We start from the raw sequence: 23,764 nt of genomic DNA on the forward strand, positions 1-23,764 counted from the left end.
CTTTCATCCTACCAGAATGTAAGATCCATGAATTAGTAGTAATCAAGGAAATAAAAACCTAATCATAACTACTATGTCATAATGACTACAAAGAAAATAAAATGAGGTAATGGGATAAAGAATATAAAAGGACAGCATGGATCAAGAAAAGTCCCTTTGAGATGCCAACCTATGAACTGAGCCATAAATGATGAGGCTGCCACATGCAGATCCAAGCAGAGGGATCATCAGCCAGTGCAAGGGTCCTGAGGCAGGTCTAGGTCAGCACACTCGAAGGACTTACTAATCTCAAGTCCACCACACTACTTCTAGCACAGGCCAGGGCCTAGGGCCAATCTCCATGAGTGCAGGCTGGACTGAGAAGAGTCAAAGGCTCTGTCCCCGCCCCGGAGGAGTCCACCATTCATGAGGGGTTTCTACCAGGTAAGACCCAGACAGGAAAGACTTCTGAAAAGGCAAACTGATCATGCCATTATAGTGGGCTTGCTCCAGGCCTAGCCCTGTCCTGGGAGAAAGTGAGATGCAGAGATGTTGATGTCACTATGTCTGACCCCAGGAACTCCCACTTGGTTCAAGGGGGTGAAGAAGATGGTGGTATTGGGTCAACAGAGAGGGGAAAAAAGAGCATTACAAGGATCAAAAACACCCAAATCAATACTTGTTAGAGACAGACACAGGTGTCTCTTTGGAGAGGAGGTTTGGCTCGAGTTCAAGGTGGGTGTCAAGAGGGAGAGGGAGACAAGGCTTTGGAGGCAGCTGGCATCTTGCAAAGAGTTCAGTCCTTGGGTAGAACTTTGGCAAGTCTCTTAATGACTTTCAGCCTCAGTTTCTGCATCTGTAAAAAACAGAAAAGGCCTGCCTCACGGATATGAAGCAGATGGTGTCCTGCACAAAGAAACACCCAGGAAAGAGAAGCTGCTACTGTGATTATAGCTGAGGAAAGGGGCTTGGGTGCTGAAGGACAGACAACTACTGCCAGCGAGACCCAAGAGAATCTGCAAGGCAGCAGATCCGAGCGGCTTTCCGGAGGAGAGGGAGCGCAGAGGCTGCTGGATCTGAGCGGGAGGGCGTGGAGCCGGGCTGACTTGGGGTGGGGGATGGGAGGAGACGAGCGGTGGCACCCGGAGCCGCCCGCCGAGCTGGTGGCGGAGCCGCGAACCCCGAGTCCCCTCCTCCCGGCCCCGGGGGGCCCGGAACCTTGAGCGCGCGGAACCTGGGTGCCGGAGCAGGGGTGCGGCGGACCCGGAGCGCGATGGAGCAGGCGCGCTGGCCGCGGGCTGAGGCCGACGCGCCGGGGGAGGAGGAGGAGGCGGGGGCGGCCATGGCTGCCGTGGCGGCGGCAGGTGGTACGGGCCCGGCCGTGTTGCAGGTGGCGGGTCTGTACCGGGGGCTGTGCGCCGTGCGAACCCGCGCCCTAGGCCTGGGGCTCGTGTCCCCAGCGCAGCTGCGCGTGTTCCCGGTGCGCCGCGGCTCGGGCGGCCCCGCGGGGGGCGCCGACGGCAGCGGGGTCGGAGCCGAGCTCGAAGCCAACCCCTTCTACGACCGCTACCGAGACAAGATCCAGCAGCTGCGCAGGTGCGGACCCCGGCCGGCCGGCGGCGGGCGGGGAGGGGCGGCGCGCGACCCGCGTTTCTGGTGGACTCCATGCCTTCAGTGCTTAGAACAGCCTTGCGAAGCAGGCCCGGTTACTGTCCGCACTCTGTGAGTGATGTGCCTGTCTTTGGGCTCAGGGAAGCAGGATGACTTGCTAACATCACACAGCTAGTCCCAGAAATGTGAGTCTCCGCAAAGTCCTGGCTCTTCCCCGAGTCGTCAGTGCTCCAGTTCTCAAAACGCTGAGGTGGAGTCCTGTCAGCCTTAATGAGGTAGACGGTTCCGAGAGACCTGCCCTGATTATAGAAATGGGAACATAGAGCCTTCTAGAGAAGGGACTTGACTTGCTCAAAGTCACATATTGAGTCACTGAGGCCTGGCCTAACTAAGCTCGGGTTCCTAGGCTTTTAGCTACAGCCCTGACTACAAGGAAAGGAGGTTGGGGGAGAGAGCAAGGCATCAAAGACTAACGGAGTCACAGTTCATCCATTGAATCCTCTCACTGAGAGGGAGAAACAGAATCTGCAGCATAAGACCTGCCAGAGGTCACACAGCTGCTTGGGATTCATTGATCTGAAATCCAGGGTTTCTAACACTACCCCTCAGCTTCCAGATGAAAGGACTTGGAGATCAAGAGGCTTGAGGTGGGCGCAAGGGGACCAAGAGAGGGTCTTAAGAGTTAAAGTGGAAAGAGGTGAAGAAAATGAAAGGTGAAAATTAGAGTGGCTTTGAAGAGAATCTGGCAGGGTAGGCAGGCAGTTGTCTTAGAAAGGAAACCAAAAACTGCATACTGTAACTTCCTTGAGTTCTGTTTCATCTCTACTTCCATGGCCTGAATGTACTTTTCCATCATCTTCTGGACTCTTGCAGTCATCCTCTAGCTAGTCTTCCCCACTTCCACCCCAGTCCGTCTCACTGCTGCTGTGGTGACCTTCCTCCCTTTTTGAAAAAACTGACAGAATAAAGGAATGAATATTTTTGCCCTCTTTCCAGCAGCATTCAAATATACTCAAGGATTTCTCTTCTTTCTTTTTTTTTTTTAAAGATTTTATTTATTTATTTGACAGAGATATAGAGATCACAAGTAGGTAGAGGGAGATGGGGAAGCAGGCTCCCCGCTGAGCAAAGAGTCTGATGTGGGGCTCGAGTCTAGGACCCTGAGATCATAACCTGAGCCGAAGGCAGAGGCTCAACCCACTAAGCCACCCAGGCACCCCAAGGATTTCTCTTCGTTAAAACGTTTTGTTGAAAACAAACAAACAAAACACTTTCAGTGACCTACATTCCCCTCCAGCCTTTTCTCTTTGATCCCTTTCACAGGCTACATCTTAGGAGAGTTGTCTACCTATACTCTGGATACCTCACAGTTCCCATTCCTTCCTACTCATGAACCAACGAATGGCTGGTTTTATTCTCCTTCCCCACCAGATCATTCCCATCAATATTTACACACACTGCTGTCTCAAAGAGTGAGCATCCCAAAGCACCCTCAGTGACTCTAGATAATGTCCATATTCCTTAGTGTTCTACACAAGGTTTTCATGCTGTAGCATCTGTCAGTCTCTCTACATTCACTAAAACCTGGGTCCTTGGAGCACTAGCCACAAGTTTGGTGTGAGCCAATAGCAGGACAAGGCTGTATGCCTTCTTCACCCCTTCAGCCCAGTATCTGGATTTTTGCATCACACTTTGCATTGGTGAATTGGGAATATTTGATCTAGCTGTAGGCCCGCTATTTCTAGAGTGTGGACAAATTGGAGGGTGTCCAAAGAGCAGGTTTCTAGTGCGGAAATACTCACAAATCACATGTATGAAGAAAGGCCAAAAGAACTAAGGAAATTTAACTTACAGAAAACTTTCAGCGGTGTCATAATAGCAATTTCCAAGTACTCAGATAAAAGGGATTAGACATTTTTTCTTATTCTTGAGTGTGAAAGATATAGATGAATAGATTTAAGCTCAGAACATTTTAATAATAAAAGATGTCCAAGGTAGGAATGCACAGACTCCAGTGCCTAGGCCACCCCTCACTCTCTATTCACTCACCATGGCAGGCCCAGGTTTGACTGTGGATGCTTGCAGCACTAACCCTGGTCCTGGCATTTGCAGCCCCAGCAGGTGTCACACCCCACAGGACAGGACCCCTGGAGTGACTGCACTGAGTTGCTGGCCTGTAGTGGAGGGAAGGAAGATCTGCCCATGTAATGGCATGAAGGGCATAGTGTTTAATGTCACTTCTGGAACTGATTTTTATGAAAGAGGGGCCCCATACAATGCCTTGACCAGGAATCACTCCACCAGAGAAGTGATCAGGATGTCCTTGGATCCTGCAGACTGCACCTATGACCCTACAGGTCTCATGGCCCAGGAGCTGTAATCCCTGTATGTCTTCACCAAAGTGTACAGTGCCAAATATCACATCGTTGGCTGCACAGCCTGAAGAATTCTTTTTTTTTTTTTTTTTTTTTTTTTATTTGACAGAGAGAGACCACAAGTAGACAGAGAGGCAGGCAGAGAGAGAGAGAGACAGAGAGAGAGAGAGAGAGGGAAGCAGGCTCCCTGCTGAGCAGAGAACCCGATGCGGGACTCGATCCCAGGACCTGAGATCATGACCTGAGCTGAAGGCAGCGGCTTAACCCACTGAGCCACCCAGGCGCCCCAGCCTGAAGAATTCTTAACAAGGATGGCAGCCCCAACCCGGACTTCAGGCCGGAAGACCAGCTTCGTTTTGACATAAAGGACCAGTTCTGATGTTTCATCCGCAGGAGCCAGTTATTTGGAGAGAGAGTCAGGGAGAAACTGAGGTGCTAAATCTTTTCCTACAAAATGCCTCTAAATTGCCTGCATCTGAATAAACAGATGTTTAACCTTTGCATGGGCTGAAGATGTCCAGAGCTAGATGTGTTCGTGTAAAAGCTTGACACCGGCTAGGCTGCTGGATTTCTGCCTGAGTAGGATGACCAAGCGAGATGATTTCAGAGTCCCCTTCCCGTCTTGAGGATTTGAATTCCAAGTACCCAGAGTATTAGTACCTGAGGGACCAAAGTTTACGTCTTCTAAGAAATAACCTACAGGAGAAGAATGTTACGCAGGCCCCTTGAAGGTTAACAATAATTAAATAACTGGATTTATTTTTCCACTTTCTTGATTTATAGGCAAATCCTTCAGCCTTTGAATGCTTGTGTCCTCTCTCTCTCTGGAAGTGCAACATGATACTTTATTATTTCTAAATTCAAAAAGTTCCAAACGTTTTCACTTTTGCTTTACCTTTAATCAGGTCTGACCCAGCTGCTTTTGAATCCCGACTGGAAAAGCGCATTGAGTTTCAGAAGCAGCCAGTGGGGCACTCCAGGCAAGGTGACTTTATCAAATGTGTAGAACAGAAGGTAAGACCTGCTCCTCTTTGTGCTATTGGCTCCCCAGTGTGCTACATCCCCATCCCCAACCCTGTCCTGGGAGTGGGCTCACTGATGGGTCAGCTGGATGTACTGAATGTAGCCTCTCTCTACACAGCTCAGTCTCCAACCATAAATGGTGTCTTCCTTCTTCTGGCAAAGTACTGTGGTCATGGTAGAGGTACAGAGGGATGAAAATGACAGTCCCTGCTTCTGGCGGGTATGGTAGAATGGTTAAGGCAAAGCACGCATGGCAGGGGGCTCTAGAGCTCCAGACAAAAAAGTGCTTAATAGCTACTTGCCCTAAACAAGAATCAAAGCCAGGGGGAAGCATGTTGAAATCTAATACAGTGCTTTTCAAACGAAGTGATCCACAGTAAGAAATCTGTTTTACACTGCAGTTCAGTATATACATGTGTGTGATTATAACTGAAGCAGAGCTTTTACAAAGCAATGCTTATTTTTACTACATGCAGTGCACTTCTCTTTTCTTTCAAAAAAACTTTGGCCACAATCCAGGAAATTGATTTTACAACCTGTGATTTGAAAAGTACTAACCTAGGGTGGTACACAGAACAAATTGGAGTGGGAAAGACTGAAACTAGGAAGGATATGCAGTAATCCAGATGTGGGCTGTTTGGGCCTGAAAAAGCATACAGTGGAAAATTGGGATTCTGCATTGTGTTTTAGAATGAAAGATGTTTATTTAATTTGGACGGTAACTTTTTTGCCTTGAGTATTCTAAATTTTAAGAGAATCCACTCAGTCTTTTAATTACTGGTTGAGTTCATGAGAACAAAAGCAAGTCACTGGGTTAATCATTATAAGGTTGGGGAGCAAATTCAACCTCCTATCACAAACATAGTTTACAACCTTATGTGAACAAACCAGTCTCTATTACAAATATTTTAAGAAACGTAATTTCCTATGGTAAACATTTATAGTGCCAAGGTTACAAATCAGTAGGTCTTGGAATATTACTGTATTATAAACTTTGAATATGACATGGGAAAGCTCTGTGCCCTCTTCTGTAAACAGGCATAGAAATTCAGTTTCATGGTGATAAGATGCAAACGTAAGTCAAGATTTACCTTAAATTATGGCAACTCTTGGGTAAATAATGACTTACTGTCTTTCTTATTTAGCTAGATAAAGGGGGCTAATGATTCCATTCACAAAGCCTTTTCTTTGCTCTGAGTCATTGGCTCCCTAACACATGAGACCCAGCATTCCCCACCAACCTGACACAAGGCTTGATGCCAGGACCACAAGATAATGACCTGAGCCAAAGTCAGATACTTAACGAACTGAGCCATCCAGGCACCTCAAAAACTTTTTTTTAAAGATTTATTTATTTATTTGAGAGTGTGCATGAGTGTGCAAGAGAGTGTGCATGATTGAGCATAGGTGAGAATGGAGGGAAGGGCAGAGAGAGAGAATCTTTAAGCAGACTCCCTGCTGAGCATGGAGCCCTGATGTAGGGCTCATGCATGGCTCCATCTCACGACCCATAGGTCATGATCTGAGCTGAAACCAAGAGTCAGATGCTTAACCAACTGAGCCACCCAGAGGTCCCAAGGAAAGAACTTTTAAATAAAATACTTATTTGGTAGGTGATATGAAATTTCTACAATGAATGAGTAATATAAATGAAATTTTTATGAGTGAACTTTAGTATATAAATTCTTGAGCACAATTATGCTGTGAAACCTAATGCAGTCATCAGAGGCTCTTACCTGTGTGTGAAATCACCATGAATACATAAGCAGCAAATGCTGACTGATTTAGGGGTTTTGTGTTACTACTTTTCAAAACTCCCAAACTGTGAGCGGTATTATCAGTGATCCTCATGAGATTTCACAATATGCAATCTTTTAGGTTATATAGTAGTTGTATTTCTAAAAAACTCAGTGTTTATTAAAGCCGGGTTAAAAAAAAAAAGGAAAAGGAAAAGCAAAACAGAGGTTAGAGTCTAGACCCAGGTTTTCACTTATGAGGACATCTGGCTAGACACTGAAAGGTTGTGCAGAGTGAGGGAAAATTCTTCACTATGTGGAATTCCTTTACAAGATTGCAGCTCCCGGCACTGCTTACCCCCTCACAAATACAAATGTCCTCATCCAGTGAACTATTGTGATAACAGAAAAGTTGTCCACACGGATTTCCAAAGTATCTACATGGAAGTAGTAAAATACCCATTTAAATGTTTTATTAAGGGACACTGGGTAACTAGTTGGTTAAAGCATCTGAGATACTTTTGGCTCAGGTCATGATCCCAGAGTCCCAGAATTGAGCCCCAAGTCAGGCTTCCTCCTCAGTGGAGAGTCTGCTTCTCCCTCTCCCTCTGGCACTCCCCCTGTTTATGCGCTAATAAGTAAATAAAATTTGAAAAAAGATAAATTCTTTATTAAGTGTTCTTAAGGCTTTTGGCACATACCTTCAACTATAATTTTAATTACCATATTTCATTGGTTCTAAAACCCACTGGGTTGGTTTTATTTTTTTGCATTTTAACATCTCCAGAATTGTCTTAAAATTGAGGTGATATGAAAGTATTGTGTTATTATTTAGTTGGCATCATTTTCTGATACATAAAATAATGGTTTCTCTTAAGTAATGTCTTAATTTAAAATAAAATGCAATAAGCTTATACTTGGAGCTTAAATTTGTTATTTCTAAAAGTACAAATGGAAATAAAGAATGGATTGGAGAGACACTGTGGGAAAAGAATATACCAGGCTTGGTGATTAAAAGGTGAAGGCAGCTGTGCAAATGGAGGGTTTCATTTGTTTTGTTTTCACAATGCAACTGAAGGTGAGTGGTATGAAAAGGAAATCAATTCTCTTTTTCTGGAAAGTTTATGAGTGAAGGACAGACTACATTAGGATGCTGCCACTATTTAGGTATATGACCAAAAAGACAATGGTATATCCAACAGATTTTCCTACACCAGACTTTTGCCTAATTTGTTGGTGGGCATCATTAATTAAAGGTTTAGATTCCTTGAGGAACAGAGTAACAAAGGCAAGATTTTATGCAGACAGTGTTTCTCAGCCTCAGAATCCCAGGGGTAGATTGTACTCCTCCTGAAAGGCATGGACTTGAACTGAAAAATTGAGCGAAAGACTTAGAACAACACATCCCTGTTATCAGCAATCTCATAATAGGATTTCCTGGCCGTGGCCTTTATCAGAGATAGTGGACTAGGAGAAGAAATAATCACTAATTTAATAGAGGGATATTAAGAGTGAGTGCTGGAAAGACTAGTCTGGTAAGGATGCCTGCCATCAGAATTGTGTCACAGATGAGAAGCAGCCTTCAAAAATACAATTTTCCATTGCTCACCTCCTGTGGCCCGCCGTGGAGCAGATCAGAGAGCAGAGCGCAGGAAACCCAAGCAGGCCTCATTCTGGGAAGGGATCCCTCATTATCTGTAGTGGCAGGTACAGAATGGACTCTATGTACTGGAAGATGGTAGTTACTAACAAGTCTTTTCTCACCTCTCTATCTCAAAAGCTTAGTCATAGAAAAGCTGTCTCACTCATAGAACAGTGTGTACAATTACTATACAGAATGGAGAAAAGTGAGTTTTTAAGTGTCAGATTACTAAATGAGATATTGTGCACCTCACCCAGCATGGTGGTCTTTTTCTTATGAGTAAGGTGTACAGATAAATATCCTATCTCATCATGTATTTCAGACTGACGCCCTGGGGAAACATCCTGTGAGCAGAGGATTCACTAAGGGCAAGGTAGGTTTCTAAAGATCTAAGTCTGAAGTTATATGGAATATCTGTAACAGGAGGCTGCAGATTTGAACATATTTACTGTGGTTCAGTGATTTTGTGATTTTTTTTCCAACTGTGGAGATGAAAAATAGTTCTATGACTTTTTATGTCCTTGATATAATCTCTGGCATAGTGTGGGTCCTGGGGGTGCTAGAGGAAATATGAAGGAAATCCTAGTCATATGCTTTCTTTCTATAGGAAGTAGTTTCTAAAAATCAAAGTATGTTTACTCATTTAATTTGCAAATAAGGAGCCACCCCAATAGAATATCAGTTAAAGGTGACAACCAGATTTTCTCTTCTTACCAGCTGCAAAATGCTGCAGTGCTCATCAGTGAGGGTAAAGCATTTGAAAAGTATTTATATATACTCCCCAGGAATAGGACTGTAAAAACCTGCCTGGGCTTAGGGGTTCACTTCTCTGAGCATGCAGGTTTTGTTATACACACTTTGTACTTACTGAAGATCAGCTCCACTGTCCCGACCTGTCGCTTCCCACAAGGCTTACAGGTAGCTAAACTGTTTTATTTTTTTAATTGTGGTTGTTAATTGCCTTTTGTTTTTTCATTCAGACTCTCAGTTCAATCTTTAACATTGAGATGGTGAAAGACAAAACTGCGGAAGAAATAAGACAGGTAATGAATGAAAATGGGCTTGCATACTTTATGAAACTGTGTGCTCTCTAAGCCAAGTCTGAAAGGAGAAAGGAGCATGTGTATTTCTTGACCCCTCTTTCTAGCCAAAATGAAAGGTGGTCATAGAAAGCAAAAGTGATCAATTATGTGAAGCAAAATGGCAGAAGAAAACTTACCTTCTTGATTTTACTCCTATATGTCTAATAAACTCATATTACCCCCTTCTCTTTCATTGCCTGCATCCTTTTTTTTTTAGGATTTTATTTATTATTTGACAGAGAGAGACACAGTGAGAGAGGGAACAAGCAGGGGGAGTGGGAGAGGGAGAAGTGGGCTTCCTGCTGAGCAGGGAGCCTGATGTGCGGAGCTTGATCCCAAGACCCTGGGATCAGGACCTGAGCTGAAGGTAGACGCTTAATGAGTGAGCCTCCAAGGCACCCCCAACCCCGTTGCCCACATTTTATTTAAAATTGTCAGTACTGTGTTCTTGGCGTACTGTACTACCTAATTAGGTTTCCCTGCTCTTATTCCTCCCTGCTCCTCCACCTCTCATAGCCTTGCCAGTTGAATCCTCTTAAAGTTCTTCTTTCATTATGAAAAAGCATAGTGTATTCATTAAGAACACAGACTCTAGGGGGCCTGGGTGGCTCAGTCAGCTTCTGGTTCTCCCTCTCCCACTCCCCCTGCTTGTGTCCTCTCTCTGTGTGTGAAATAAGTAGGTTAAATCTTAAAACAAACAAACAAAAAAAAAAACAAGAAACCACAGACTCAGACTCAAGAGCCAAGCCACTAATTTTAAGTCCTAGCTCTGCCACTTACTACGTTAATGACTTTGATAAGTTATAACCCTAACCCTAACCTGTCTGAGACTTAGTTTCTCTCTCTGTAAAGTGGAGATAATAATACTAATAGTAGTATTAATAGTACTTATCTCGGGACACCTGGGTGGCTCAGTGGGTTAAGCCTCTGCCTTCAGCTCAGGTCATGATCTCAGGGTCCTGGGATCGAGCCCCACATCAGGCTCTTTGCTCAGCAGAGCAGCTCTCTGCCTGCCTCTCCTCTCTGCCTGCTTGTGATCTCTCTCTCTCTCTGTCAAATAAATAAATTAAATCTTTAAAAAAAAAATAGTACTTATCTCATAATAGTAATAATAGTACTTACTTGTGGAGTTCTTTGGGGAATTAAATGAGTTCATATTTGTAAAGCACATAGAACAGTGCATGGCACAGAGTAAGTGCTACATTTGTGTTTTTAAGTAAATGAATAAAAATAAATATTATGTCAGTGACCTGCTTGCACATGTTCAGTGACTTCCTGTATTCCTTTGCTTGCCATTCAGAGTCCTTTGTTATTATAGGACCTTCTTCAGGGAGCTTTCTGGACACCTTCCTTCAGAGCACTTATGATCTGTCCTGTTTGATTATTCCATACACCTTGATTTGCATTGCTGTTTACATTTTCATATCTGTGATCCTTTTCTCTCTAATTAGACTATAATAAGCTATTTACTGGCTTTTCTTGTAATTCCATGAATTATTTTAGGTATATTAAGAAAATCAAAATAATAAAGCAGTAGACTGTGTGCCAGGTACTATACTTAGTGCTTCATATGCACTATTTCATTAAAGTCTCATAACTATCTTAAAGTGCAGGTGCTATTATTTCCAGTTTACAACTGAGGAAACTGTAATTTAAAGAGATTAAGTAGCTTAGGGTAGAGCTGGGACTCAAACCCATGTCTGTTTGACTCTGCATCCTATTCCCCTATGGAAAGTTGTGCCAATTGCCATGAGTTTCCTTTGGATGCTGTGTCATTTGTATCAGCAGAAGCATTTATTGAATCCTACTGAATATCAGGTTGTATGCCAGACATGGAAATAAATGAGAGAATCCTCTACTCTCAAGGAGTAATTTTAGCCCAGTAGAAAGACAGAGACAGAAACAGACAAGAACAGCACAGGGTTCTAACGTGTGTTAATAGAGGCTTATGCAAAGTCTCAAGCTGTGTCTTTGGGAAGAGATGCCAATAGAAAGCAGACACCAACCATGTGTTTTAGGGGAGAGAGAGAGAAGCCAGGTCCAGGAGGCTTGATCATGTGATGAATATCATGCAGACCTATAATTTTAAACACAAGTTTGTGTTTGTTAAAATAATTTTGAGTAACCAAGGTCAGTTATGTTAGGAAACAGCTATCTGTCTATAAATTTCAGTGTTGATTCATGAACTATCTACTAATATAGGTTAAATAAAAATAGCAGAATATGCTGTCATTAAAATGAAAAGACTGTGTCTGACATGTAAAAAAAAAAAAAAAAGGAAAGCAACCTTGGGCTGCCCTGATAGTGGTTTGCCCAGGTCCTGGGAGGTAATAGTCCTTCTGTACCCTGCATTAGTTAGATTATACTTTGATTAGTATCTTCACTTAGAGTCCCCCCCTCTATTCTTATTGAAAATATTGACAAATCAGAGCATCTCTGAAGGAGGATGGCCCTTTTCTTCAAAAGCTCACTAAGGTGTCACCTTGGCTGTGATGCCTTCCCTGACTTCTGTGCCTTTGCTAATGCTGTCATTCTTCTATCCTACCTGTTTATCTTCCTAGCCTCCTTGTTCACCAGGCTAACTCCTGATCATTCCTGAGGATACAGTTCAAGTGTCCCCTCCTCTGCCATTCATTTCCTAACTTGCGTTAAGTGTGTCTTTGTTGCCCTCAGAGCACTTTGGCTGTGGTTTGCACTGTAAAGCTCTCATGCTAAGCACAAACATACTAGTCCTCACAATAATCCTGTTAGATTGATATTATTGCTGTTTTACTGATGATTGTATTGTTTAGTGATTTTCAGTAATTGGCCCTAAGTAGCATGGCCAGCAAATGATTGGAGCTGGGATTTGCATCCAGGTCTGCCTGACTCCAGACACCGGGTTCTGAATGACTGATGTCCTGGCTGTCTGAGAAGCCCACAGTGGGCTGGGGAATATGTGTTTTGGGGAGGAAAGAGAAGATACAAGAAAAGAACATGTCTGTTGCATACAGGCACATCTTGAGAGAAGTGATTAACAAGGTCATGGAATCCATTTGTCTGACAGGAATTTATTATTAAGAGTTACAGTTTAATCATCTAGAACAGTAGATGGTATTAAATCTTTTTGTAATCATGTACTAGTAATAAAAGCATTACATTGGGGTTTTTTCCTTGTTATCAAATAGCATGTTAATTCTGAGCAATGAAAGCTGTCACTGTTTCTTGGCACAGGTTGAAAAGATTACCCACATGTCACAGACACCCTCTCTTTTTTGTACAGATTTGGCAGCAGTATTTTGCAGCAAAAGATACAGTCTATGCAGTTATTCCTGTAAGTAGTTTGGAGGGGAAAATGAAAGTGTTATAGCATGAAGGTCAGGGCTCCAACCTTAGCAGGCAGTTGTCTGTACTTTTTCTATGTTTATTGCCTCTTGAGAACTTACATTTATAGCTCTGAGGGTTTTTATTATGCCCTAAGCACCAAAGATTGGAAGCTCCATATGGTATATTTATGGCTCTTGTTTTCCCTCTTTCTGGTTTAGAAATGTCTCTTTGACTCAAGTCTCTGACAAGGGAGCATGGTGTTAAGTTCGTGTTGCTGAGCAATTTCCAAATGTGTTTTACTTCTTTTTGGTGTTTTCCAGCCACGCTATTGGAATTTCAGACAGGGCCGCGAGCATAGCTTTCTTCCCCTTTTGTCTATAAGTGACCTATTACTGAGCTGACTTTAAAGCCTCTTCCTGGGCTTTTCCGGCATTTTCCCTTAGCAAGTGGCATTTTCTTTATTTTTTTCCCTTGAAATTGCTGTCTTAGAGATAGTCACTGGCCACTCTTGACCACTGAAGTTTGTGAGGTGCTGTTAGCTTCTTCTAGTTAACGTCCTCACACTAACTTCTGCATAAGAAAGCATTTGCCATTCTGGGTTATTGGCTAGTTCTTTAATTGTTCTTCTTCCTTGAAGAGGAAGTCGTTTAGGTTAAGTTTACATCAAGCATTGAGTTAACATGTATGAGTTTAAGATTAAGGAGGAGAACTTAGAGACAGAAAAGTAAAGCCAGGTCTGTGGTTGCTCTGAGAGTACTGCTACCCCAGCTCTTATACACACAGACCCTTGCTCTTGAAAAGTTCCACGGCCAAAAGGATCTGCACTTTTTGTGATATTTTAGATCTGTAATACTGACTCATTGCTTAAACAGGCCTTCTTGGCTCTCTCTTAGCCTCAGTGGCCTGAAGTCTCTGACAGAGTCTAGAGGCTTTGGAGTATCCACTTCTCACAGATAATTCTGACATTGAGCAGCCAAACACACACCCAGTTTTTCTCTCTGTCATGAGAGAATGATAGAATGATAGATAGAATGTAAATGATAGATAGAATGATAGAATGTAAGAGATATTTTTAGTTGTATTTTCGTCCTCGAGTTAAGTCTTGGTGAATTTAAATGTGATTGCAGCCTTACATTTTCTTGGTTTTGAATCTTATTCTTTTCTAACCTACAGAAAGAGAAGTTTGATTTGATCTGGTCCCGGGCTCAGTCCTGTCCAACAGTAAGTTTCCAGTGACCAGATGAGGATTGCTTATCAATGCTGCCAAACAAGGATGTTTTCTGACCTACCACTTCATAATCCATCCTGTCTCATGTGGTATAGCGCTTTGTTTATTTAACAAAGATGCTCACGTGTTGACTGGACTCCGTAAGTGAGATTTTCAGTTGTAAGGAATCATGTGGGTTTGTCCCAGTAGATGGTTCAGGTTTTTTAGCTCTCTGACACAGCGCAGCCCTTTCTGATTTGGATCTCTGTCAGTAAAAGTGAACATGGGAGGCAACACCTGAGCCCTTCGCATTTTCACCCTCCTTTAAGTTCTGTTTTACTGCCAATGTCTTTTCCTTTTTGGCCATGCTATTCTGCCTGTGTGTGCCTAAGGAATTATGATATTGTTGGAGTCATGAGCTGCCAGAAGACCCAAGGAAAAAGGAATTGGTGAGGTGGACCAGCTGATTTGGTGTCAGTAATAATTTCTAGGATTTTCAGAAAGATTTTCCAAACATTGCTGAGAGTATTTAAAAAGCATCTAAGTAAATGGAGAGGTGGACTGTGATCATGGATTGGATGATTCAGTATTGCCATCATTTCTCCCCAAGTTGATCTCTAGAGTAAATATCCCAGTCAAAATCCCAGTAGGCTCTTTTTTTCTTTAAAGACGTTGATAGGGGTGCTTCAGTAGCTCAGTTGGTTAAGCAGCTGCCTTTGGCTCTGGTCATGATCCTCGAGTCCCAGGATCAAGTCCCTCATCAGGCTCCTGCTCAGCAGAGAGTCTGCTTCTCCCTCTGCCCCTCTCCCCTCTCATGCTTGCTCGCTCGCTCGCTCGCTCTCAAATTAAGAAAAAAAACACTTTACAGAAATTGACAAGCCATTTTAAAAAAATATACATTTGGATATCCAAAGGACCTAGATTAACAAAACAGGTTTGTTTTTGGTTTTGGTGGGCAAGAAACCAAGGTTTATTGAGTGATAGTGAAGCAAAGTTTATTGAGTGGTAGTACAAAGCTCCCAAAGAGGTAGGGGACCCGAGGGAGTTGCCCCAAAATAATTTTGAAAAAAAAAAAAAAAACATAAATTAGAAGACTTACATTTTACGATTTCAAGGCTTATTATAAAGCTACAGCGGTGCCTGGGTGACTCAGTCAGTTGAGTGTCTACCTTTGGCTCAAGTCATGATCCTGGGGTCCTGGGATTGAGCCCAGCGTCCGGCTCTCTGCTCAGTGGGGAGTCTGATTCTCTTACTCCCTACCCTCTGTGCTCTCTCTCAAATAAATAAAATCTTTAAAAATAATAAAGCTGCAATAATAATATTATTATATATATATTATATTATATATTATAATAATATAATAATGTGTGATATTGGCATAAAGATAGACCTATGGGGCGCCTGGATGGCTCAGTGGGTTAAGCCTCTGCCTTCGACTCAGGTCATGATCTCGGGGTCCTGGGTTGATAGCCCTGCATTGGGCTCTCTGCTCAGCAGGGAGCCTGCTTCCCCCTCTCTCTCTGCCTGCCTCTCTGCATACTTGTGATCTCTGTCAAATAAATAAATGAAGTCTTAAAAAATTTTTTTAAAAAAGATGACCTATGTAGATCAATAGAACAGAACAAAAAAAATCCAGAAATAGACCAACATGTGTGGTCAGCTATTTATTAATAAAGGTGCCAAGGGGGGGGCGCCTGGGTGGCTCAGTGGATTAAGCCGCTGCCTTCGGCTCGGGTCATGATCTCAGGGTCCTGGGATCGAGCCCCGCATCGGGCTCTCTGCTCTGCAGGGAGCCTGCTTCCTCCTCTCTCTCTGCTTGCCTTCTGCCTATTTGTGACCTCTCTCTCTGTCAAATAAATAAATAAAATCTTTAAAAAAAAAAAAAATAAAAAAATAAAGGTGCCAAGGTAATTAAATGGGGAAAGGATAATCTCTTCAATTTGGATATCCATATGTAAAAAATGAACCTCTAATCTTACCTCACACTGTATCCAAAAATTAACTCAAAATAGATCATAGATATAAATGGAACTTCTACAAAATACAATCTTAGGTTGAATGTTAGTGATCTCAGGCAAAGATTTCTTAAATATATCACAAAAAACACAAACTATAAAAAAATCAAAATTAGTAAATTAGATTTCATCAAAATTAAAATATTCTATTTGTATTCTTATGTTTATAGCAGCATTAGTCACAATTGTGAAAAGATGGAAGAAACCCGAGTATCCATTAATAGATGAAATAACAAAATGGTATATACACCCAATAGAATGTTCAGCCTTAAAAAGGAAGGAAATTCTGACACATGCTACAGCATAGATGAACCTTGAAGACATTATACTAAGTGAAATAAGCCAGACACAGAAGGACAATACTGTATGATTCCACTTGCATATCTAGAATAGGTGTAGGTACCTAGAATATTCAAACTCATGGACAGAAAGTAGAATGATTAAAAAAAAAGAAAGGAAGAAAGATTGAGGGCTCCCAGGGAATGGGGAAAATGGGAATGAGGAGTTATCGTTTAATGGGTTGGAATTTCAGTTTGGGATGATTAAAAGTTTTGGAGATGGATGATCATGATGTTTGCATAGCAGCATGGATATACTTAATGCCATTGAATTGTACATTTAAGAATAGTTAAAATGATGGGGTGCCTGGGTGACTCAGTCATTGGGCGGCTGCCTTCGGCTTGGGTCATGATCCCAGGGTTCTGGGATCGAGCCCTACATTGGGCTCCCTGCTCAGTGGGAAGCCTGCTTCTCCTTCTGCCCACTCCCCCTGTTTGTGTTCCCTTTCTCACTGTCTCTCTCTCTGTCAAATAAATAAAATCTTTTAAAAAAATAGTTAAAATGATAACTTAATGTTATTTTATTTATTTTTATATATTTTATAAATTTTATATATTTATTTTATTTACCACAATAAGTAAAAAATAAAATTTTCTACTTCACAAAATACGCTGTTAAGAAAACGAAAAGACAACCCACAGACTGGGAGAAGATATTTACAAGACACATATTGGCAAATGACTTGTATCTAAAATATATTAAAAACTCTTAAAACTTAAGATAGGCAACCCAATTAAAAAATGAGCAAAAGACTGAGACAATTTGCCATTCAAGTGGAATGGCAGATAAGCACCTGAAAAGATGCTCAATATTATTAGTCACAATGCAAATGACAAATTAAAACCACAGTGAGATACCACTAAAATGACTAGAACTAAAAAGACTGTACCAAGTGTTGGTGAGGGTATGAAAGAACTGGAACTCTCATATACTGCTGATAGAATAATGTAAAACAGTATAAGCACCTCAGAAAACAGAAGGACAGTTTCTTTAAAAGTTAAGCATATACCTGCCATACCACCTAGTTATTCTAGGTGGTATGACACCTAGATATTTTCCAAGAATTGAAAGCATATGTTTATATAATGCAAATGTTCATAGCAGCTTTATTTGTAATAACCAAATACTAAAAGATATCTATCACAGGTATATAAAGATATTGTAGGGGGAGATGGATTGTGTGTACATAGACCTATAAAGTGGAATAATATTCAGCTATAAGAAGAATGAACTATTGATACATGAAATACCATGGAAAGATCATGAACAATTAAACTAAATGAAAGATATCATACTCAAAAGAAGTTTAGATTCTTTGGTTCCATTTGTAGAAACTTCTAGAAAATGCACTGTGACCAGGAGCCACAGAAATCAAATCAGTTATATGTTAGCTAGGCACTGAGGTTATATCATCTGAGAAGAATAAAATAGATAAAATATCTAATATCATTTAAGAAAAATAAAATAGATAAAATAAAATCTGGCCTGAGTGGTTGGCCGGAAGGAGATAGCTCCATGACTAAGGCATACTAGACTGATTATACTTTGTTTTGTCCTGACAACATTCTCTTCACTACTCATCCCCAATTCTAAACATTGTAGCGTAAAACTAATCATTCTTTGTGTTTACAGCCATGCTGCAGTATCAGCCTCAGATGATAGAATAGTAAATGATGATAATTGGAACAAAAGTTAACTCGGCAGAATTAGAAAGACTAGATATTGAAAAACTCAAGTGTTCATCAATAGAATAGATAAGTTGTGGTAGATTTCTATAGAATTCCATACAGCAATGAAAATTAATGAATTTGAGTTGTATTCATCAACATAGATGAATCTCTAAAGTGTAATGTTGAGTGAAAAAATCAAGTTGCAAAATGGACATATAGTTTGATAAGATTTAATTTTTTAAACATGTAGTAGTTCTTGTGTATAGATATGCATATGTGTGTGTACATTTAAAGTATAAAAACCTAAAAGGGAATGACAAACACCAAATGCAGGATAAATGTTACTCTGGAATGGGATTAGAATGGGTTACAGAGAAAGCTTCAGTTAGCTCTCTAATGCTTTCTTTCTTAGGTGGGTTGGGAAGTTTATGAGTATTTGTTAAATTGTCACTTAAGAATTTCATAATTAAAACTGTTTAAAAACCAATAGTGAAAAAATGGAGTAAATGATACAGGCAGTTGGATATGGAGCAAATAATTGTGTTTATTCATTTATCTTTCCCACAGTTTCTCTGTGCACTACCAAGAAGGGAAGGTTATGAGTTCTTTGTAGGACAATGGACAGGTACTGAACTCCACTTCACTGCACTTATAAATATTCAGGTAGGTGGCTTGTGCTCATCCCCTAGAAGAAAGAAGCTTACTCTTTTGCGGGACTGTGAGCCCTTGCTGAGGCTTGAGGACACAGAGTATCTACTAAGTCCCAGCAGTATTTGCTTTGGTGTTGATGAATTGTTATACTTTGTATATTGGGCTAGCTTTCAATACCTAGAAATTGGAAAAGACCCCAAACATATTCTCTGACCACATTTGGTCTCTCCTGTCTCTTCCCCCTACCTCTATAACGTTTACTGCTTTTGCCTCACTTATCAAACATGGGTGAGTTACGATGGTTATCTTTTTAACGCTAAGTTAGGCTCCATGTTTTACTTGTATTTTATTAACAGAGTCAGCACTTTTTGAGGTGCTAGATGCATCATTTCCATTCCATAGATATTGTTTTGTTTGCTTCCTTCCTTTCTTTTTTTCTTTGTTTTATTCTCAAATATTGGATTAAGTTCAGTCCAAAGCATTTGAAGCTTTTAAAAATGAAGTCAGTATTTTAAATCAGATCATAACTAGGATTGACATTCTATATTTGGAGGCCACATTGCCAAAAAAAAAAAAAGAAACAAGTATATGTTTCAATGGCTTTGAAGGTTGGAGTTAAGGAAATGCAAAATAGAATGAGTGTTTGCTCATGACTGTATCCCATGTGATTGTATCCTAAAATTGTATTATGTTTGTTTAAAAAAGAGGAGGGGGAGAAAAAAAAGGGAAAAGGCAGAATGAGGGAGCAGTTTTTACTTGATTATTGGGTGAATTATAAAATAACATTTATTGGACACATCCTATAATAACCAACATTTGATGTACTTACTTACTATGTGCCAGGTGTTTTATGTACATTATGTCATTTAATCCTCACAGATGTCCCACGAAGATAGTCACTGTTATTATTGCTATCTATAGAGACGAGTATGGACTCAGAGAAGTTAGTCCCTAGTGTGGATGAGTGTGGTAATAGGTGGCAGAGCTGGATTTGATTGATTCCATTCTGTGAACTGAACCCTTATGCCACTGTGTTAGAGACAATACTAGGACTTAGAGACCTGTGAGACAAGGTCCCTGCCCTCCTGAAGCTCATATAGATGACTATGGGAAGAAGATTCAGAAACGTAATTATGATCAAAATGATCAGTATAGGGACGCCTGGGTGGCTCAGTGGCTTAAAGCCTCTGCTCAGGTCAGGGTCCTGGGATCGAGCCCCACGTCAGGCTCTCTGCTCATCAGGGAGCCTACTTCCCCCTCTCTCTCTGTCTGTCTGCCTCACTGCCTGCTTGTGCTCTCTCTCTCTCTGTCAAATAAATAAAATCTTAAAAAAAAAAAAAATGATCAGTATATTTAAAGCCTATAGGGGAGAACTGAAAGATGAGCTGAACCCAAGCAATAATTAGCTAATAATTAGAAGGACTTTTGCTGAAATTTAGAGATGAAACTCAGAGATCTTTTTTTAACATACAGTTGTTTCCTCCTACACTATATGAGGGCTTTAACTTTGAACCCCACCTCTCTTCCTAGTCTGGACTGAGGTCTAATAACCACTGCCCTGTCCATTCTTCATGAAATTATGATGTTCCCTTTCTTCTTTTCCCCCCATCTCCCATCTAGATTATATTTTAAAACTGCACATTACAAATCTGGCCCGTGTGCAAACTCTCCAGCTGTTTGCTACAGCTTAAAAGAGCTCAGTCTTCAGAGCCAGCCAAGGGGAGTAGATTTCAACTGTGAAATGCACTAGTCCATAAAAGTGGCAATTACACAGGCATATTGCTTTCTTTAGAACTTGATTTGGTAGCTGCTTGTGCCATTTTGTTTTTAAATATATGGCCATGATGAAGGATTCACTGCCTACTGTAAACATTTTCTGGGAAAAAAGCCAAACCTTTTTCAATTGAAGACACAAATAACACTGTGCGAACTGTCAGTTTCACTGTGTCTTGGCAAGCCTGATCATCCCCCCACCTAGCAGTCCTCTGACTCACTAGCCACCCAAGGGGCTGTTAAGAGACCGAATTTCCTCTAGACTCTCCATTGCTGTGAAATTGCAGTGTTGTGTGGTGGTACCTTATTGAGCCTTGATAAGTGTTTCTCTTACAGACCCGAGGGGATGCTGCAACCAGCCAGCTGGTTTTATATCACTACCCTGAACTTAAGGAAGAAAAGGGCATAGTGCTGATGACAGCAGAAATGGATCCCACATTTCTGGTAAGAATTAATTTTTACCTCTTTGGATTTACCTGGTAGCCCTGAAGGTACTATTCTTCTGTCAAAGATCATGAGAAGTAAAATTCCAGAGACCTACATGTACTTATTTCTTAGGTCTTGCACGAGCTCTTCCAAGTTGAAGTTAGTACAATCACTGACTCAATCACTTACTCACAATTTTGAAGTCTAAAAGCTCTGAAAACAAAGTTCTCATAATTCATTTGGTTACAAGACCTTATCTGAGTTGAACTTACTTGGTAGCTAAATCTTCATTTAAACTGATAGAAGGCCACTTGTGGTCCTTATTAATTCCACTTGGTGTGGAATAGTCATGCATTTTACTAAGAAAATTTTAATGTGTTTGACCATAGGGCGTTACATAATGTACCTGTTGCCTTTCTAGAATACAGTAATTCTGACTCCAAAACACATCTGGCCCTAGGTATTTCAAGTAAGAGACTATGGACACATAAATGGTTTCTGAGTGTCAGGATGAGTTCAAAGTCTGGAATAGTTCTCAATCTTTTCTCTTCCTCCACACCGTTCACATGTACTATATTCAGCATACTTAATGATTTCCCTTCCCCCTTTTCCCATTCCCTGGGATAGAGCGTTGACCATATGTCCGTAGATGGTGATGCCCATTGTGTTTGTTTTCTCTGTATATCCAGGGCCAGGAGCAGTTTTATGGTTGTTACACAACTGGTTTGTCTAGTCCTTGCTTATTTCCGTCTCATTTATCTGGCAGGATTTAAGTTCAGGATGTCAAAATAGTGAACACTGTAGTTCCTCTTCTCCCTATGATTCTTCAATACAATACCCACTTATTTGTCCTCTCTCTCACCAGCTACATACATACAGAGAAGGAAAAAGTGATGACACGCAGCTAGTATTTCACCGTAGCAATAAGCCCCAAGCCTGGGACAGAATTAGAACTCTTCTTTCCATCATCACACTCAGCTGTAAGTCACAAAATCCTATCCAAAAGAATGGAGTTGCCATTTTTTTTTAAACATTTTACTTACTTGTTTGAGAGAGAGAGAGAGCACAGCAAGGTAGAGACAAAGGGAGAAACAAGGACCCCACCCTGCCCTGCTGAGCAGGAATCCCATTGTGGGGCTTGATCTCAGGACCCAGAGATCATGACCTGAGCCAAAGGCAGATGCTCAACCAACTGAGCCACCCAGGTGCCCCTGGAGTTGCCATTGATTGAGGTAGACAAGAATGAAGGAGGAACAGATTTGGGAGAGAGATCAGGAGCTCAATTTTGGACATGTTAAATCTAAGATAGCTATTAGATGCCCAAGTAGTAAGTAGTTAGACATATGAGCCTAGAGGTCAGGGGACAGGTCCAGACTGAAGACAGAAATATGAGAGTTGTTGGCATACAGATTGTTATTTAAAACCATGAGACTAAATGAAATCACTAAGGAAGTAAATGAAAATGAAAAGGAAAGAGGTCTGAGTCTGGAGAAATAAGGAAGCATCAGCAAAGAAGATTAAAAAGGAATAGTGAGTAGAAGGAAAACTAAGATGGTAAAATGCCCTGAAAGCTGAGATAAAATGTTTCAAGAAATTAGGAGGACTCAACTGGCCAAGTCTCACTTGCTGGTAGGGCAAATGAGATGAAGACTGAGAACTGACTAGATGTCACAACGTGAAAGTCATACCGAGCTTTTTAAGGACAGTTTCAGAGGAGTGGTAGGCCAGAAGGATCATTGGAGTATGTTTAAAGAGATTGGGAAGAAAAATTGTAGAGTAAACGTAAGTCTTCCAAGGATGTTTCTGTGGAGAGAAGGAGAGAGTAGGAGCACTAGCTGGCGAGGGAGAAGTGGGAACAAGAATGTGTTTTGTTTTAAATATGAGAGAAAGAACATTATGTTTTTATGTAGATGGAAAGATTCAGTAGAGAGGGAAATACTGATAATGCAGGAGAAAGAGGAGAGAATTTTTAAAGTATTTTTAAGTGATTGCTCTTTGCCAGAAATATAGCAATAGGAGAGAAGCCAAAATAAGAGGACACAAATACAGTTAAATGGAGAGAGGTGGTGGTATCTTGTAGAAGTTCTCCCCAGATTGCTTAGTGAAAAGACTGACTTAGCAGCAGACAGTGAAGATGGAAGAATAGGTGTTGGATAATTGAGTGGAAAAGAAAGAGAAATGTGAAATTATTTCCGAGGACAGAATCAGCAAACCACAGCCTGTGGGCCAAATCCAATCCATTATCTGTTTTTAGAAGTCCCATGAGTTAAAAATGTGTTCTGCATCCTTAAATGGTTGGAGGGGGAGGGCCGGAACTAAAGAAGAATAATATTTCATGGCCTGTGAAAAGTGTTTGAAATTCAAATTTCAGTGTCTATAAATAAAGTTTTATTGGAACACAATTATGCTTATTATTTACATATTACCTATGGTTGCTTTAGGTCCACACCAGAGTTAAGTATTTGCAACAAAGACTGTAGGTCCAGCAGAACCTAAAATAGTAACTGACTATCCCTTTACAGAAAGTGTCAACATGTGGTCTAGAAAAATGGAAAAGAGAATGGCTGTGTGGGTACAGGTGTAGAGAGAGAGAAAGGGCTGAGATTTGTGTTTACCTGGGGTTATGGTTCAGCCAAGTGGTCTAATGAAGTAAGTAGGGGACAGAAAGTTAAAGGTGAGTGCAAAAGAATGATGATAATTATTGACCATGGAATGCAGGCTGAATAAAGAGGAAGGTGAAACATAAAGAAAATTAGAGACGGTAAGAATTGTGAGTCCTGGTGGAGTTAAAGGATTTTCAAAGTTGGGAGTGAGCTTAAAAGATAGGAAATAGCTGGGGTGCCTGGGTGGCTCAGTTGGTTAAGTGTCTGACTCTTGATCTCAAGGTCATGATCTCAGGGTCTTGAATTCAAGCTCCTATAATTAATTC

General features: G+C 41.2%; 1 protein-coding gene across 1 annotated transcript in view; it reads left to right on the forward strand.

Moving 5' to 3' along the window:
- Positions 1-1,114: 1,114 nt before the first annotated feature.
- The window catches only part of ATPAF1 (ATP synthase mitochondrial F1 complex assembly factor 1), a 28,381-nt gene continuing 5,731 nt past the window's right edge, over positions 1,115-23,764 (forward strand). The window contains exons 1-8 of the mRNA XM_046025261.1: positions 1,115-1,575; positions 4,871-4,979; positions 8,689-8,739; positions 9,347-9,409; positions 12,711-12,761; positions 13,928-13,975; positions 18,553-18,648; positions 20,746-20,853. Coding sequence (XP_045881217.1) covers positions 1,253-1,575; positions 4,871-4,979; positions 8,689-8,739; positions 9,347-9,409; positions 12,711-12,761; positions 13,928-13,975; positions 18,553-18,648; positions 20,746-20,853 — 849 coding nt within the window. The 5' untranslated portion in view covers positions 1,115-1,252. The remainder of the gene's footprint in view (positions 1,576-4,870; positions 4,980-8,688; positions 8,740-9,346; positions 9,410-12,710; positions 12,762-13,927; positions 13,976-18,552; positions 18,649-20,745; positions 20,854-23,764) is intronic.

Source organism: Meles meles, chromosome 1 (assembly GCF_922984935.1).
Source record: "Meles meles chromosome 1, mMelMel3.1 paternal haplotype, whole genome shotgun sequence".
In the NCBI taxonomy this organism is placed as follows: domain Eukaryota; kingdom Metazoa; phylum Chordata; class Mammalia; order Carnivora; family Mustelidae; genus Meles; species Meles meles.